At 35.2% G+C, this 19,283-nt stretch overlaps 2 protein-coding genes and 1 long non-coding RNA gene across 10 annotated transcripts in view; 2 read left to right on the top strand and 1 right to left on the bottom strand.

Annotated features, from left to right (window-relative positions):
* The window catches only part of igf1ra (insulin-like growth factor 1a receptor), a 96,549-nt gene extending 93,319 nt beyond the window's left edge, over positions 1 to 3,230 (bottom strand). Inside the window, exons 1-2 of the mRNA XM_047822250.1 lie at positions 2,350 to 3,230; positions 2,080 to 2,230 (exon numbers count right to left, since the gene is read on the bottom strand). Of these exons, the coding sequence (XP_047678206.1) occupies positions 2,080 to 2,230 (151 nt within the window). The 5' untranslated portion in view covers positions 2,350 to 3,230. The remainder of the gene's footprint in view (positions 1 to 2,079; positions 2,231 to 2,349) is intronic.
* LOC125146187 lies at positions 1,413 to 2,551 on the top strand. The gene is made up of 2 exons (XR_007144673.1): positions 1,413 to 1,658; positions 1,762 to 2,551. It is a non-coding gene; the product is annotated as an uncharacterized LOC125146187 (long non-coding RNA).
* Positions 3,231 to 10,560: 7,330 nt separating the features above from the next.
* fam169b (family with sequence similarity 169 member B) lies at positions 10,561 to 18,008 on the top strand. Of its 8 annotated transcripts, none has more exons than XR_007144759.1 (10): positions 10,561 to 10,669; positions 11,839 to 11,957; positions 12,046 to 12,148; positions 12,249 to 12,334; positions 12,508 to 12,682; positions 13,366 to 13,548; positions 14,341 to 14,469; positions 14,758 to 15,024; positions 15,604 to 15,674; positions 16,488 to 16,558. XR_007144759.1 is itself a non-coding variant. In XM_047822795.1 (9 exons), the coding sequence occupies exons 1-9, from the start codon at positions 10,633 to 10,635 to the stop codon at positions 16,575 to 16,577; spliced, it is 990 nt and encodes a 329-aa protein (XP_047678751.1). In that variant the 5' UTR covers positions 10,561 to 10,632; the 3' UTR covers positions 16,578 to 18,008. The 8 variants fall into 8 exon arrangements, 2 of the variants coding, with proteins under 2 accessions (XP_047678751.1, XP_027017163.1); XR_007144760.1 differs by having other exon boundaries at positions 14,758 to 15,017; positions 16,488 to 16,522; XR_007144757.1 differs by having other exon boundaries at positions 14,758 to 15,674; positions 16,488 to 16,564.
* The last annotated feature ends 1,275 nt before the right edge of the window (positions 18,009 to 19,283 follow it).

Genomic DNA, 19,283 nt, shown 5'->3' with positions numbered 1-19,283 from the left:
ATAAATAATAACATGCATTTTTATATTAAAAAAGATTTTATGTACATTGAAATACAGTGCATAGTTTCTGGCATAAACAATGAACATAAATGGGTTGATGGTATGGAATGAAAACAAGTTCCCAAAAACGCACACCTTTCTACAATCTAAATAAACAAACAAACAAACAAATAAATTCACAAACATGCTATCATATTTCCAAAGAAGAAAACTATTTTAAAAAATTAATCCAGTACTGGTACATTTGTGGTCTATTTTTGTAAAACAATGTACTGTAGAAATCTGACTAATTAACAAGATTGCTCTTAGTTTCCTTAGTTTTTTTTTGTTTTGTTTTGTTTTTTTGCCTTTTCAAAATAAAAGCACAATTCTATTATTTCCACTGGTTTAATACTATTTAAATATATAACTACAGACATTTTCAGAAGGTATTAGTTTCTTAGACTAGTCTGTCATAAAAGGTATTCTTTAATAAAACTTTAAATCAAGGCAGAGTTAACATGGCACAAGTGAGATTCTTTCAGCTTTTTTCCCTATAAACCTTTATTACCCTATTGTCATTCATTCATATTCAGCAACTGCTTCATCCAGATTAAGATCACAGTGGATCCAGAGCCCATCTTGGGAATACAAGGTTTGAGGCAGGAATACACACTGGATGAAATGACAGTTCATCTCAAGATCTCATACATGCACGTTCTCACTATTTCGCACCTAGAGGCAATTTCAAGTCATTCTTAGCCATTCTGACTAGTGGAATGTTTCTGATATGACACAGAAACTCCACATACACAGTAAACCACACTCAGGGATTAAAGTAATTCTGGGCCAAACTACACAAATTAGAAATTACGACATGAAATTGTGCCTTATATTGATATCAGGAGAGACTTTATAGCAGCTGTAGTTTTCAATAGCCGGTTTGTTCAGCCTGCTTTATTTCTTTGTGCTCCTGACATTCGTCCAGTGAAGACAGTATGAAGTGATACAGTAATTGATATAACCAAAAACAACTACAGTTCTTAGTGCCAAAAATATTTAAACATTTTTGATGTATTGTGCAGAAACAATACGGCTTGAATAACAACAAAACATTTTCCAGCACAACAAAATTCTTTTTGCGACACAGCAATCCAGCCTACTTATCCTGATCAAGTGAAGCATAACCCACTTAAAACTGACTTTGCAATGCAAAACGTCTCTTCAACAAAAACTCACAACAGGATGCTTAGTTTCTCCCATACACACTTTACAGTCACTAAACACTAAAACAAGACTCTAACTATTTTAATATATAGTTAGAAGATTTTTATAGACCACACCTCAGAAAAGACTAAATTCCTTTAATTATGTTTGTATAAGTTGTGTAAGTCTCATAGAGCCAGTAGATTCCTATGCACTTGCAGCAGACTGGGAAATGACTCCATGGTCTTTTATAGTTCTCCTTCACTTGTGTGTATCGTTTGGTTGAGTGATTCTCAGCTCCAGGTCAAAGACAAGCGTTTTACCTGCTCTAGGTTGATCATTTGCTCCTGACCCGGATCAAGTGTGTTGGCAGTACAGAAGCCATGAAGCTCTGCAGAACAGTGCGGTTTCCAGGACTGGTGATGAAAGCCCCAGGTCTAATCTAAACCAGCGATGGCCATGCACAGGTACAGGTATGTTGGCAACAAAAACATCAAGCGTCTGGAATGCATGCCATAAGCAATTTATGGTACACTGGGTGCTGTTTCAAATGAGCTAGTCCGTGTTTTTACGCAGTGACGTTTGAAGCGTACGAGGCAGTGGAGAAAAAACAACTATCAGCGTAATACAGAGGAACTGAAGCGGCTACAACTGGATTCATCATCAGCACAGTGTCCCCATGACTAGAGAGGAATATCTGCATCCCACAATCAGGCCTAAAAAACAAATCTCCATGCTCCATGTGCACTGTATGCACATTTTAATGATCACACTTGGCCTTGTAACAATGTGTATTTCAATAATAATAATAATAATAATAATAATAATAATAATAATAATAATAATAATAATAATAAACTGTAGACATTAAACTGTAGTACGAAGCACACTTACTCTCTCCAATCTGTCCGCTGGTGAAGTGGCGCATCGCGCACACACACAGCACCAGACCCCAGAAGAAGGTCGGAATATTCCTCGTTGTTTCTGGTCTCATTCCTGTCGCATTCAGCGGCTTTCTGACCAACAGAAAGGCCTTGTTCCACATCTATAAAAACAGTACACCAAGATTAAAACGAAAGCAGCTCCTTATGGTCTCTTAGAATCAGTGATGGGGGAAAAAAACTAATCCGCGTTTTCGGTTGCGCTGGAACAAGATGGACAGACTTGGAATTAAATTGTTCCTCTTGAGAAAACATTCAGATCGATGAAGACGTGTTATTCCTGCCAACGACTGGGACATCTGAAGCGTCTCGACCCGTGCAGTTCACACGAACGACAATCCGCATCTTCAGCCTCCATTTCAGAGAGAGAGAGAGAGAGAGAGAGAGAGAGAGAGAGAGAGAGAGAGAGAGAGAGAGAGAGAGAGCAAACAGAAAGCAGCGCTATAGCTAACTTCACAGTCAGAAAACTAAAACCTCTCTCATCCCAAACTAAACCGTCTTATTGGAAACCGAATTGTTTTTTGGTTCACACTCGGTCTGATTGCAGTGAATCCCTGGGACGTGTGAGGAAACAACGAGCTCAGGGTTCAGCCGAGGATGACTCGGATAGGCTATGAATGAAAAACGTAGCCCTCCGTTCAATGAGCTTCCCAATAGGGCCACATCCAAAATATCCGCCAGGACAAAAATGGTTTCGACCAACTGCAGCTCCTCTCCTTCTCCCTCCCTCCGTCTGCGCTCTCGCGACCTGCTTTTTCTGCAGTAGAAATAATCCCTATTAACACCGTGCTCTTGGGTTTGCGGATGGTTTTCCACGTCGACTAAAATAATAGCCTGTTTTGTGTGTTTTAAAAAATAAATAAAAATAAACACTTTGGTATTGAAGGTTTCTGCTGCGGTACCGAGCTGCACTGCAGCGGCCCAGACTCCTGTGATCTCTCTCTGCTGCTCCGAGGATCACCGCTGTAAACAACACTCGAGCTGTGCGCACGCACACACACAGGCACGCACGCACGCACGCGCGCGCACACACACAACACACACACACACACACACACACACACACACACACACACACACACACACACACACACACACACACTCAAACACCACACACGCTCTCTCTCTCTCTCTCTCTCTCTCTCTCTCTCTCTCACACACACACACACACACACACTCTAACACACATATACTCTCTCGCACACACACACACACACACACACACACACACACACTCTCTCTCTCTCACACACACACGCACACACACACACACACACACTCACACAAACATCACTCTCTCTCTCTCTCTCTCTCTCTCTCTCTCTCTCTCTCTCTCACACACACACACACACACACACACACACACACACACACACACACACACACACACACACACACACACACACACACACGTAAGCGAGCAGGAAAAAACGGAGTGGAGTTGAGGAGTACACACATCCAGCGTGGGAATCCTCCATCAGCACATTTATGGAGTCACACACAAATCTCCTGTGACATGAAGGACCACTGGTCAAATCTGAAACAAACCTCACTAACAACACTGAAATGTCATTTAAAGCTAAAATAAAAAGCAGAATGAATCATTGTTCTGATGAGTACAACTAAATGTCAACAATTTGTTCATATAACAAGTAAATAAGGAGGAATAAATTAGGATCTGTTGGCTGCTGGAATGTCGAGGACATGTATGATTATATAGATAAAATGTTTATCTACATTTATATTTTATTTTAAATTATATATATTAATATATATGACTGACTGTAATCACTCCTTGTGATATAGATGCGCCTGAACCAGCAAACTGCTGTAAGCTACCATAGGCTGTAGAAATTACATTTACAACTGATATGGCTCAGAAATATGGACCAATTCATTAAGCGGGTTTCTGATGTCAGACACTTAATGTGCGATACAGATGTTTCTATACGCAAACTAAGCCTGTGCTTTTTTTTTTTTTAAACCTGTTGTTCTCCCTCTAGTGGCTAATATTGGTACTACAGAAGGGAGAATATATATATATAGCACCTTACAACAGCCAAAAGGAGCACAAAAGGAGCACAAGGTGCTTTCCAGTAAAACAACAATAAAAAACAAAATAAATAGAATCAATAAGAACACAATGAACATAAAATAGCAGTTGAAACCGGGTCTATGCGTTAAAAGCTTGTATGAATAAATATCTACATTGAGTTTTATTATTTATTGCTCAAAATGTAATTAAAGATGATGATTGGTATGATAAAGGTGAAATATACTGAGTAATATAAAAAAGGCCCAGATCTAAGATCCTGGGTGATTAAAACTGATCACCAGTGTAAATTATAGGGTTACGGACACTAATTGAATTTGTGAATTTATATTTGTTGTAGCGAGATCCTCATATCTTGTGTACACAACATTAGCCTAGCAATTCGTTCTTCTCTACTCAAACATGTAAAAAGGCATTTAAGTTTTCTAATGTGATTTTAAACAGGCCAATGCATTTGTGGCACAGATCTGATTTGTTTGTTTTCATGACTAAAACACAAGACCACAAGGTCCTCAGAAAAGTATATTTTCGTCAGTATGGGGTATTATTATTTATATTATCACTAAATACCAAAATCTGGCCATTTTGTTTATGAGCTGACATCACTAAATAATTTTGTTTTTGGTGCCCCCTTTAGATCAATCAGGAAATTGTTTCCAAGTGATTGTTTACAAGCCTGGTATAGTTTCCTGAACAATGTTTCAGACATGTTAAATACATGTTTGTATGCTCAATAAATATCTAATACATGCACAATGATAAATTAGAATGTAACATGAAACGTAGTGAACTGTTTAGGTTTTTTCAAATATCAGTATTTGACAAAAAATGAATGTTTAAAAATGGAATAAAAATCCATGTGCAGTACCTAGTAATGAATGGTTTTATGTTTCTCTGATATCATAGAATTTTTTCTTCCTCTTTCAGTAGGGTCAACAAAATTTTAGCTCCTAAACAAATATAAAAGATTAGAAAAGGGCCCTCATTATCCAAGGTATGGAAAAAACAAGTTACGTTTCCACAAAAACACACTCCCCAGGTGGCCTTGTCCACTTGCATTTGTGAATAGCTCATATGCCAGAAACAGATTCCTGAAAATCATAAGGCTGAAAATAGAGGCAACTTTAAAGCAAGAGGACATGATTAGTACTGACATATTCAAGCTGAGAGTGGTATGATGTTTTGGTATGTGGCACCGTAATTATTCTCTTTTTTGTTCTGCTCCAGTTCATCTATGATGACCAACACCAATTTTAATATATTTGCTATATTGTTTTTCATGTCATATCATGTCATAAGTCAAAATATATCTGCTTCTACTATATGTTCATATACTCTACATTTACAGATGCAAATGTTTAGGAACCCCTGACAATTTCATTGATTTCATTTATGAATATTTGAGTGTTTGGATCAGAAATTTCATTTTGATCTATTAAATAACTGAAGGACAGTAATATTTCAGTAATGAAATGAATGAGTGACGAAACAAAGATTGAGTTATTTGGTCATAACAAGGGGTGTTCTGCATGGTGGAAAAAGAACACAGCATTCCAAGAAAAACACTTGCTACCCACAGTAAAATTTGGTGGAGGTTCCATCATGCTGTGGGGCTGTGTGGCCAGTGTCGGTACTGGGAATCTAGTTAAAGTTGAGGGTCGCATGGATTCCACTCAATATCAGTAGATTCTTGAGAACAATGTTGAGGAATCAGTCACAAAGTTGAAGTTATGCCGGGGCTGGATATTTCTACAAGACAACGACCGAAAACACTGCTCAAAATCTACTCGGGCATTTAACAAGTACAATGTCCTGGAATGGCCATCCCAGTCCCCAGACCTGAATATTATTGAACATTTGTGGGGTGATTTGATGCGGGCTGTCCATGCTCAGCAGCCATCAAACCTAACTGAACTGGAGATATTTTGTAAGGAGGAATTGTCCAAAATGCATTCATCCAGAATTCAGACACTCATTACAGGCTATAGGAAGCATCTAGACGCTGTTATTTCTGCTAAAGGAGGCTCTACAAAATATTGATGTGATTTTTCTGTTGGGGCGCCCAAATTTATGCACCTGTCTAATTTCGTTTCGATGCATATTGCGTATTTTCTGTTAATCCAATAAACCTCATTTCACTACTGAAATATTACTGTGACCTTCGGTTATTTGACAGATCAAAATTAAATTGCTGACTCAAACAGCCAAATATTTAAAAATGAAAATCATGGAAATTGTCAGGGGATCCTAAACTTTTGCGTACAACTGTAAGTAGATACACGTATAATTAGGTACAGAAGGTAATATTATTGTTTTTATATTGCTTTTTTTCGTCATTTGATTTCCCTCAAGATTACCCACAATAGCTTTGTGCATTGTTAGAGTTACAGTAGCATTGTAAACAGCCTGTACTGTATGTGTGTCACATCTACAGATTTGTCTTTAAAGGTTCAGACAGTTCAGAGTGTCTTGGTTAAAGTCCTGTAATGTGAGAGAAATTAAAACATTTACATTATACAGAAAGAGTAACAAACAAAGAATATACACAGATTTCAGGTGAATCATAATACTAGGAACAACATGGCATGAGTACCTTCCAATTAACATTGCTGCAGGTGTTTTCTAACAGTTTTGTAACACACAGTCCAACCTTTTCTTCCACAGCAATATCTCTGATGGCAACAATGGCAAAAAATCATCAGTTATTAAACAGATGGGTGACAGTTGATCCCTTAAAATCATAAAACTGCAGCTCAACAAAAACAAATTCGACAAGCCAAGTTCTCCTTTCACTGTGAGAAGAATTCCAGAAATGTTGACTATTCCTCAGTGGGACGTTGGTGGTTTATGTGTAATGGGACTACAGGAACCAAAGGAAACTGAGAGAAAAGCATTTTAGAGTGTGTATCAATTTTAAAAATGATACCACAGCAACAAAGAAACCATGCCATGCTCTAACACACCCATTTCAACCTTGGAAGTTCTGTTCATTAACTGTTTTGTTGAATCAGGTGTCGTTGAGCTGAGAAAACACAAAATGTGGAGGACATGGGGTACTCCAAAACCAAGGGCTTGAAAATGAAGCACCAGCACAATAGCAGAGACAAACAGCAAAGTAATGTGATGTAGATTGCATCCCCAATCCCAGAACATGTTTTCTGTAAATTATGCAAATCCACAGAATTATCTCTTTGTAATTGACTCAGTATATTTGTCATCTTGTGGGGGGACTATAACTACTCTTATTTTTGGACTAAATTTCTATCACTTCAGGTTTTTTTTTACTTTCAGTCAGTTGTATAAATTAATCTAAATATTAATTAAATATTATTTGTATTTACTCTTGTATTAGGTAGAACTTGGTTTCTGTATCTAGTTAATGTAGTCTTATGATATAGTAAATCCATCTGGAAGTGGCTTCTTTCAGCAAGATAATGTACACTTACCCAAAAGTATTCAGGGATAGTTTGAGAAGCATGACAAAGAGTTCAGTTGACTCCCCTGCAAATTAATCATACTAGATCTCAGTATGATTAAGCATCTATGGGATGTCCTTTAGAAATGAGTCTGGTCCCTTGTGCCAGCAAAACAGCTATGACCTGTTGAGACATGGATATAATAACAGCTCTGCAGTTGTGCTGTGGTATCTGCCACCAAGACGTTAAGATCCATTAAGTCCTGTAAGTTGCAAGGTGGGGCCTCCATAAATTGGCCTTCATGGTTTGTCCAATACATCCTACAGATACTTGATTGATATTGAGAAATAGGGAATTGCACAACTTTTTGTAATGCTCTTCAATCCATTTCTGAACTATTTTTGTAGTGTGGCAGGATGTATTATCCTTTCGAAAAAGGCCACTGTTATTAGGGAATACTGTTACCATGAAGGGGTGTACTTGGTATAAGTAATAAGTACAGGTAGGTGGTAGGTGTCAAGGTAACACCCACATAAATGCAAGGATTCTCAGCAGAACACAGCAAAAGTTTCACAATGCTTCCTCTAGCTTGACTTCTTCCCATAGAGCATTGTAACATCTCTTCTCCATGGTCCAGTTTTGATGCTTTAATGCCCACAGTAGGCCCTGTCAGCATTGGACAATAGTCAGCAGCCCCATACACAGCAAGCTTCCATCCACTGCGTGTTCTGACACCTTTGCTTCCAACCTACATCATTTAGCCTTGGGTGCTTGTGATCCTGGACCTCTTCGTTGGGTACTAACCAGTTTATCCTGGAAACCACATGCTGCTATGTTGGAGATAGTTTGACCCAGTTGTCTAAAATGTACTGAGCAAGAGTAAATAAATAAATAGATAGATAGATAGATAGATAGATAGATAGATAGATAGATAGATAGATAGATAGATAGATAGATAGATAGATAGATAGATAGATAGATAGATAGATAGATAAATATATAAATAAATATCCCTAGCCAAATCACCTGTCATTTTTTCTTTCCTCTAGCAATTTTGGGGTAAGACTCCAGGTTCATTCTAACCACAGAAACGGATATACTCTTACATGCTTTAACTCATATTATTTTCATCAAGCAGTTTAATAGCAAAGGTTTATAACATATATTTTGACAAGTTGGTTCTTGCCAATGTCACTCAGATATACACACTTGCCTTTTTGCCATTCTTTCCCTCTGTCTTTTTTAATAATATATGTTTAATATAAGTTTGCATTTGCATCATTTAATGGCCTGATAGGTGAAAATCAAAACCTTTGTTACAAACATATATAATTTTTCAAGAATAGAGTCTTAAAATAAATGACGTGGAGAGAAAAAAAAGGAGATAGATGCTTTGTGCTTTACATTTTTTGTGTTTATGAAATATCTTTAGATTAATGTTAAGTGTGCAGAGATTTGTACTTAATGTAATGTGTTAAAATACTTTTAGAGATCCTTGTTGATGCTTATTATTTGTATACTATTATATAATTTTCTGTTTTGCTGCTAATGCATAAAATAAAGTATAAAAAGGTTAATTTCTCTTTAATGGAGAATTTTGTTGTGAAAACTACTGAGTGAATTGTTATATATTTGGCATCTTATACAAAGCATGCTTTGAATTCTACGGAAAAGAATTACATGCAAAATAGTAATATATTAATGTGCAGGTCTAAACTTCCCTGGTGTTCACCAATGGCAGCTTTATTGGCTTAAAAAATCTTGATGAGAGATCAAACATGCTCATTAGAAACACAGTTCAGCAATTTTAGTAATTTGTTATATTTCTTAATACAGTATACTGTATATTATAATTTCTATGTGTAATTGCAGTATGTGGCCAGTAGAGAGAGGCATCGAGCAACAAAGAAAAAAATTATAAAAAAGTGAATAACCTTTTAATCATAAAACTGACATAGAATATAAAATATGTAGATTAAATTTAAAGCAATACTAATAAAATATTTTAGTAAAAAATAAATGATAAATGATAAATGAAACTAGTGATTTAATCAAAACCAAAGTAACTAACATATTATTGTGTCAAATTATTGCAAGGCTTAACTATTTTATGAACTCGTACTTAATATCATCTTGATAACAAGGAATATTATGTCAGCTATCAATATATGGGATTATGGCTTAGTGTTTATGTATAAAATGTATATTTACCACATACATATGTCATATATATAATTTGGTCATTTCCGTTAATTCATTGAAAGTCCAATGAAATTATCTTCCGGAATAAGACTAAATGCAATGTTTATATGCAGTGCACTGTGGCACTATAGATATGCCTGTAGTGCGATACAGTTATTTTAATTAATTTCCCACAGAATTAGTTTCCAATCCAACAAAAGCTGCTCTTAATAAACCTATTAGGGTAGTATTATGATGCCTGGAATAGAAATGGATTCTTGAAAGATTATGAATGTTACAGAGTGTGATGTGGACTGTTACTCACCAGTATGATACCAGTACATTTTACCTTTAAAGTGTAGTGATTAGTCATGGATTCAAGCACATAGCAATAAGCTCATTGTTTTAATAACATATTTATTACTCTAATAACTCTAACTCTAATTTCACCCTTGAACTGGATTTAAAACTCAACCAAGGAACCATTAAAATGTTTCTATTTAACCTTGTTTAGATCAGATAATAAGATTATAGCCCTGAAATGTCACTATAATTTAAAGTTAAATTGTAATTTTGAGCTTAGGGACAAGGACACCATATTGAAGTGTGTGAAAATGTTGATCTTCTAAAGCAAAAGAGTATTATTACATAAAAGGTAGATAAATAGTAGAAAAAATCTAAAAAAAAAAAAAAAGAAAAAAAAAAGCTACTGGCAAAAAATGATCATTACTAGCAGATAAGGCTACTGTGATTTAATGATGTGATGATAAAATGGATGAATCGTTGTACCGCCAGGCTGCAGCAGGTGGCGCTGTTTCACAACTGCAACCATTTCAAAGGTCATTGGGTTTTCAAAATGGAATCCAACTCAAACTTGCCGGTCAGAAATCAAGGTAGGAGCAAAACCACAGGCCTGAAATTACATAAAAATGCACATATAAAGATGATAAAATTATGTTGCTTTATGTTGCAGCACACAATTAAACTAAATAGTCTGTAAGCACAGCCTTAAGCTCTAGGCCTGAGCTAAACATAGACTCATTATCCACCAAACAGCGGAAATAAACCGTCTCTAAATAAGAAGAGACATTCCTGTTAGCGTAACTATTGGCACCCACTATCAGTTTAATACGAATAATAATCATTATTTGAGAAGTTGTTTTTGTCTGTGCGTAAGGGCGTAGTGACGTCACTACGCCGGATTCACTGTGCTGTAGCGCCGCCTTTCGTCTTTACACAGCCTTGTATTAAGGGTGATATCGTTATTTATTTATTTATTTGTTTATTTGTTTATTTATTTATTTATTTTATATCAACATGCAGTTGGCTTTATAGTGAAAAGTTGTAAAGAAGAAATGCATTTAGGCCTCAACGTAGGCCTCAAAATAAAGATCGGCCAAACCCATAAATATACATTGTGTCACAGGCACATTAGAATTAATGCAGTAAATTTTACTTTCTTTTTTATACATTTCAAAACAAATACTTTAATAATACATAAATATTGAAGGTATAAAACCATGAAGTGTGTGTGTGTGTGTGTGTAAACTTGTTAAGGATTTGCAAATAAATGGAATGTTTTTTCGTGTCTGAATCCTCATTACAAAAAGATCAAACGTGGTTGATATCTAAAATATGTTAAATCTAATATCATTAAAAATATTTTATTATTATTTTATTTTAATTTAATTTATTTTAATTTCAAAGAGGATTACATTAAATGATGTGCCAGTGCGAGAATTCGGTTCATTAGTGGGGAAATGGCTAAAATCCTTTGCAGAATGGACCTGTTAAGAGGATTGTTCAAATGGACTGTTATGTTGGTTCCTAAAAAATAATTCTTAATCAGTGCAAGACTGCAAATATGAAACCTGAAGACGGTACAGATATCCATGGCTCGGGAGAGCATAATAGTCGCTGCTCTAGAGTCTAGAGTTATAAAAGTTTTGTAAAAGATTTCAAAGGTTGCACAGCTCTTGAAACTAAATTTGTATACTGTATAACACCTTATGTATTGTACTAACTTATTTTCCATAAACACTAAAAAACTTAATTGCTACAGTGAATTCCTACCCCGTGGACCTGCCTTGTCAGGATTATGATACATTGTGCCCTGACTCTGAATACCTGTCATGTCTCGAGTCAGACACAGAATCATTTTGCCTTCACAATGGAGCAGAGGTCAGTGCTCATGACTACACATCAGTAGCCTATAACCTACTTGATTTGTATATAAAAAAATCTGGTTAATTATAACAACTGCTTACAGGTACAAGTAACTTATGACAATATAGGCCAGCTCAGGCTGTTTGGTGAGAAAGATCCACCTCATAACCTTCTCGCCCTCCATTTACCTGGAGATGAAACACAAGGTTAACCGAATTCAGAATCCTATTCACTCAGTTTTTTATTTTTATTTATTTATTTATTTTTGTTTGTTGTTTTAAAGTAATGTACTCTGTACTCTTTCAGTGGTTGCCATATACATGCATCACAAATGGTGGTCCATCAGTGATGTTTTGAAGACATCCTGCAAATCCAGAAATGGACTTGTTTGTGTAAGTTGATCACATGCTTGAGCAAGATGTAACCTAAACTGTTAGTAAATCTGTTTATGTAGAAGGAAGGAGGATCTGTCTATATCTGTGATTCAGTTTATTTTATAGCATTACTCATGGAAATAAAGATATTGATACCAGACCTTTTATTATTATTACCTTTATCACTACAGGTGGAATCAGTAATGGAGAGAGTTATACTGTTCCTGCTGAGTCAGATTGTGTTTGGAATGTTGGAAAGGTCTCCGGGAGAACATGTGTATTTCTCAACTCACCCTGTGTCAGAATATGGCAAAATCTTCTGGCAGGATGGAGAAGCAGTTGGCTTTTACACTTTTAAAAACAAAGGTGTGACTCTCACATCTGTAAACATCAAATTACATGTTTTATTAATATCACCTTTGACAGATCTACAATAAAGATAATCAACCATGATCCTTTCTTATTTCAGTCCTGATAAAGCACCATCTGATTCAATTTCCATTATTATTCTTCCCTGTGGTTCATTTCTTACATAAGTTTAAAAAAGGCATTTGCTCAGCAGCCTCTTTTTTCCTCTCTTGACGATAATAGTGCTAAACAAAGCATGCAAAGTTGGCAATAACTGGAAAGCACACAAAACCTTGTCCTGAAGACCTGTGACAGAAAAGGGGGTTCAGACTGTTACAAAACTATGATATTGGATACTTCTTTTGTAAATGTTACATAAATGTTTCCTAACAGAGAGCTTAACCATATTCACTTGTTATACAGTAGGTTTTTCTTTAAAAAAAAAAAAAAGTCTTAACATAAATATTGTGTATAACCAGAATACTACCAGAGCCCTGTGATTATACATTTAAGTTAATATTTTAAAATGTGTTTTAAGAATTCAACACATTGTTGTATAAACATTTTTTAAAATATTATCCAAATTTATTTAGTTCTACTTGCTTAATCGTCCAATACAAGCTGTTTAATAATTATTTGTTAATAGTTTGGTTTAACTGTACCATTGTGCATCTTCATAAGTTGTTCTCTTGTTCTTTAAGGAAGCCTTTGCAATGGATACACTGCTCAGAGTTACCTTCTCCCTGTGCTGGACACTGTGTTTGTGCGCAGCCACTGGAGGAGGAGAGGTTTAGCCTTGCAAATGCTTCAGGATTTCTGTAGGTCCATGCCAACAGAGAGGGTCCTGGGTATTAGTTACCCCATATCTCCCAGTATGTATAGAGGTAAGCTAAAACAAATTATAAAGAAATGTTTCAGCCCCAAATGAGCGTAGATGTGTTTTAATGTTTTACTTGTTTAGAAGTGGCTTTTGTCTTTATGCTCCACCATGAGTCATATTCATACTGGAGTCATGAATGCTGAAGTAAGCTGGAACTAGAGAAGCCTGTGGTTCTTTTGATCTTTTTTGGAAGCTTTTGTGAAATCTTGGATGAGTTGTCAATGGTCCCTTAGAGAAATTTTGGCCGAAAGACTACTCCTGTTATTATTTTATGTTCCAGCTGTTTTCGATTTAGATATAATGGCTGTCACTGTAGTTCAGTGATGCACACTATGCTGAGGTCAAAAGAAAGCTATCCTGATATGGATAGTTACGCTTCTAGAAATGTTGTCTTTTGCTCTGATGGTGAGGTTCTGCTAATCAAGGATTTCTGGCAGTCTAATTGGTATATGATGTACAGTGAATGAAAGTGAATAGACTTCAATGGAATTGAAATTTTGCTTTTTGCTATTTAACACCTGAAGGAAATTCACCAAATATGAATACCATCATTAATCGTGAAGTATTTTGTGTTTTTTTTTAGCTTATTAGTTTTATACTGTAAGTGTTTTTTCTATTAATTGTGTTTTGCAGTGTTGTCATTCTCTTGTTTTTACTTTAGTTTAGATCTTTAGTTTAGACTTTTGCTTTTTACAAAGCATTTTGTAAACCATTACATAATAATGATGATAAACAAAATGTTATATTTCTATATAGAAGCTTTACTTATCCATCTGGTAACAATCTTTGTGTGCAGTATGCAAGAAGTTCCTTGAGATACACCATGAACAAAGGGAGCACCTTTATGAAGTGGAAGCTCCTGGGAATTGGAGTCAGAGACGCAACGTGTGGTTGAACATACTTCGCCAGCAACGGCCAACAAACAGTGAGCCTGCTCTGTTGATGTTGATGGTATTTTCAAATAGCAGCACATCGCAAGGTGTTTTATTCCTAATATACCACACCAATTCAGCAATGATTAGGGAAACGTTAGCTTAATGGTTAAGGAGTTGGACTTCTGATCAAAGGTTGTGAGTTTGAATCCCAGACAACCAAGCTGCCACTGCTGTGCCCCTGAGCAAGGCCCTTAATCATAAATTGCTTAGTTGTATAAATGAGAAGTCTAAGTCTCTTGTCATTTCATGACTGGACTACTGCAACTCACTGCTTTCAGGTTTAACTATGAACGCAATTCGTCCTCTGCAAATGATCCAAAATGCAGCTGAACTACTTGTTTTCAACCTGCTTATGTTCTCAAATACCACCCCAGTGGCTTCCAGTAGCTGCACACATCAGATTCAATACACTGATGTTTTTCTACAAAGCCAAAAATGGACCAGCTCCCTCTTACCTCAAATCTCTAATCACTCCTTGCACTACACCTCGCAACCTAGGAGCATCAACACTGCTTGACTGGTTCCACTAACTATCAAGGTAAGAGGTAGGTATACAGCAAGACTTTTTCCTCTTCTAACACTGAGGTGGTGGAATGAACTTTCCCTAGATGTCAGAACAGCTGAATCACTAGCTATCTTTAAACGACGGGTGAAGACCTGCCTCTTCCTGCAACACTTGAACTAGCACCTTTTCCCTGTTTGTGGGGAAAATAAATAAATAAATAAAATCCTGAACAGCGTTTTAGGTCGAGTGACCTAGAGAACCACTAGGTTCATGTCGCTAAGGGTGTCTGCCAAAGGCCATAAATAGATAAGGGAGTATTTTACAATACAACCATTGTGTATATATATATTTATATAAATGTATTTATTTATTTTTTCATTTTTTTGGGTTTATTTATTTTAAGGAGGTTTCGATTATGTGGAGCGTCCCATGACTAATTGACCTTGCTATAGAAATTATTACATAATAATATCATAAATAGATATTAAAGTTTTATCTGCTGGAGTTTGACGTTTCTAAAAAAATATTTAAGTTGAACTGTATTTAGTTTATCTTGTGAGTTAAACAAAGGTTTGCTGTTATTGTGTTCTTTGTGACCTCAGTTGTAATCTTTTTGTAGGTAGGATTTCAGAAGAGAGTCCAAACATCACACAAGCTACTGACAAACAACTCACAGCCACTAAAGGGAAGGTGAGGTTACATTATCCACTTTAATATTAACTATATGATATGGCTTATTGAAGGACCATGGGGGTAGCTGTGCTGTCCCACCAGGATTTCCAAGATGCATCATGTGACATCATCACAACACGCATTCAGCTAAAGCCCTCTTTGATTCATGTGTCAAAAAAGAGTGCAGCTATTGTAGAAAGTAATTACATCTGTCCTCACTGCTAGAAGATTAAAAGAAGAGACTTGTGTGTGAATTTCACCAATCCAAGTAGTTTTAAACAAAAAAAATCTCTGCAAGTTGCATCAAAATGTTTGAGCCACAAAAAAAAAGCCGCAGCAAAATCAAGAATTTTTCGGCGACAACAAATCACAAAAATAAATAAAATAATAAACACTTTCTGTATCTGCATGTCATGCCTGAACACAATCAAGTGATTTCTATTGTGATTGCTCCACCACCATGTCAAATATTGAAATGATAATGTATTACAAGCTAAACTACAGGGGGGAAAATGGAAAATGCATTCAAACCCAATCAGTATATAATTGATTCATCATCAAAAATGATAAAAAAAAATTTTATTTGAATAATTGCACTGGTTCACTTTTGCACATCATGTACTAATGTAAATTAAATTTTTCAATTTTTATTTTGTTTAATTTCTTATATTTATATGTTTATATTTATAGATTTTCATAGCTTATAGTTTCTTTATATTCATGCTTTTTTGCTTCATTACTGTGCACCAGTTCACCAAGACAAATACCTTGTACTACATGCAAACCCATGGTACTTGACAATAAAGTTGATTCTTTTTCATTCTTTTCCAGAAGAATAAGAGACAACTAACAGGCACTAAACGAAACAGAACCCGGAGAAGATGTGTAGAGAAGAAACTACCTGACCGGGCTGGGACATAAAAGAAGTTTGAAAAAAATAAGATACTGTATCCTCGTGAATTCTGTTCTGCTGTATTGTATTATTACTTTATTAGCTTTATATTTAAAAAAAAAATAAATAAATAAATATATATATATATATATATATATATACAGGTTAATGTGTTTGTCTGTTATAGAAGTGTTATTTGGACAACACTTCTGAACTAACCGAAATATTTGACATTTATTTTTTGCTCTGTTTTTATGCTTCCTACATCTGGAAGTGTTTTCCCTTTAAGGAAGACAAATTAAGCTTTCAACCCACATAGCCTGCTTCCAAGTGGTCAGAATGTTATGTATAATCTCCTGGTGAAGCCAATTCAGTGTTGTTTTTATAAAACCTATGCTCAGGCTTGACACTCAAATCCCAGATTTGTCCAACTGAAAACAATGAATTACATTGCTTATTCACCACATATAAAGCACATACTGTTTCAGATCATACCTTTTCTTTCTCACTGGCAAAATATTTCAGTGTATTTTATTATTTTATATAAATGTATTTATTATACACTTGGAAACATTTAACATTAGCATTTGGATGGAATGGAAATTGGCAACATTTAACAACTCTGGGTTTAAATGGATCCTCACAGGAATTGAGGGTTTTTTTAATAACTGGGTCTCCATGACTGGCTTTTTAATATTCAAACTGCATAAATGGAGCTTTAGTCATGTCTGCATGTTCATTTTAGATGGATCAAGATGGATGTGTTAAGCTTTCAACCCACTATACGTTTTCCTACTCTTTGGGCCTAGCTTGTTTGTATTTTTAATCCTGGGCAGTTTTAAAGTTTTTAATTATCCAGTTCCTGCTGAGGAAAGCCATCCCAATTGTTGCCCTATTCAGATGTCTCGAATAAGCAAATGTATTGTTTGAATTTTGCACGAGAATATATTTGTTAAAATATAAACTTGGCAGTGAGATGTCCATAAACATTGTGCTCACTGCCAGGAAAAATGTGGTGAGATTAAAGTTTTATGTTCTTATTTGTCAGTAAACTAGTATCTTCAATTACTCTCACATGTCTACTTCACACGGTTATGTAAGAAATAATCCATAACATATTTGTGTGACGTGGCCTGATGTGAAAGTTCCCACTTTAAGTGGATTATTTTCCTGTAACAACACAGCAAGTGTTTTTTTTATTTGATGGAAAACTTCAATTTCTTAATGAGATTATCATGGTTTTAACTATTCATAGTTATATTTAATGTTGTAAAATATCCATAAGAAAGTTTTGTTCTTGTTATCACTTTATGTCATGACAGCTAAAGCCAGATCTTTCCCCTTCAACCGGTCTTTTCTCTTAAATGAGACAAAAACATTACTTGTCGTAATTAAGACGCCAGAATGCTCATGAAGTCTGAAATGACTGACTGAAAGTGAATAAATAAATGTCAAATAAATGTCTCATTACAGAAAGCTTTCTAATAGCTGATAAGGTAGATTCTCTGTGTGAATGAGGTGTTAATAAAGAGATTAGAGCATATTAAAAGGAGTGCAGACATTTTTTAACATGTAATTTGCCTTATATCAAAACATGTAATTTGCCTTATATACTTTCAGCTGAATAATAATCAGCAGTTTTTGAAAAAATAAATAGATTTTTTAACAAACTTTATATTACTTAAACACACGAGTTAAAAGTTATCCCACTCTCTTTATTGCAAAGTGGCAAATCCACTTTTTTGGCCTAATATTTGCATTCATCTTTTATTCAGTGATGTTTGGGAAGCTTTTGGGAAAATATTCTGTGTACTTCACTTGTTGACAAATAATCCTGAAATCATTCTGTAGAATGCTATTATCTATCCTGGTTTAAGAAAATGTAACAACCAGCTGTGCACAAAACAATGAAGACAATACTCAGAAGACTTGAATTTCGACTGGCATTAACTAACTTACCCTGAACTTCAATTAACAATAGTATTTAAAATGAAACACACACATTTCATATTTTTTCCCATTAAGGTTACCTCAGTGTATTATTGATATACATATTTGATTTGGCACAGGTTTTATTCCTTGCTGACACAAACCTTAACTGCCCTCATTGATCTGGGCTTGGTTTTAGCACTGTCTTGCTCTGTCTCTTTTCTGGGGAAAACTCTAACCCGGGGTGTGGCAGTGAGAGCACTGAAACTTAACCTCTTGTCCTCCAGGGACTTTAATGCACATGTTCTAATGTGTTATTTCATTATTAACAGCTTATTCCCATGGACTTATATGCAGGATGCTCCACACAATCAAATAAATCATACTAATAAAACACAGAATAATACATTCAATATTTAACAAAGAAAAGCATGACATTTCTTGTAAAGGGACTTTTATTTAACATTGAACAGAGGTATCGATGAATTATTTATATATATATATATATATATATCACATTCTGTTTAATATGTAACCAAAAATAGTTAAAAAAATCATTTTGTTTTAAAGCAATAAAAAAGAATCTTTTTTTCTCATGTCATGTCCCTTTTTTTATATATTCTGTTTATATAACAGGGCTTCAAATCACAGGTTTCTTTTATGTGCTCATTCTAATAAAGTTTCTATTATTAAATATTTTGGAAGAATTACGTCAGGATTAAAGGACAACAGGACATCATTAAGGGGAGAAATGTGTCAGTTTCTCAGTAATGTGACAAGCTCCAATTCGTTTCGCCTAATAAACT

This window comes from Tachysurus fulvidraco, chromosome 13 (assembly GCF_022655615.1).
Source record: "Tachysurus fulvidraco isolate hzauxx_2018 chromosome 13, HZAU_PFXX_2.0, whole genome shotgun sequence".
NCBI lineage: Eukaryota > Metazoa > Chordata > Actinopteri > Siluriformes > Bagridae > Tachysurus > Tachysurus fulvidraco.
Note: the sequence above shows the minus strand (reverse complement) of the source record. Positions and strands in the feature narration are given on the sequence as shown.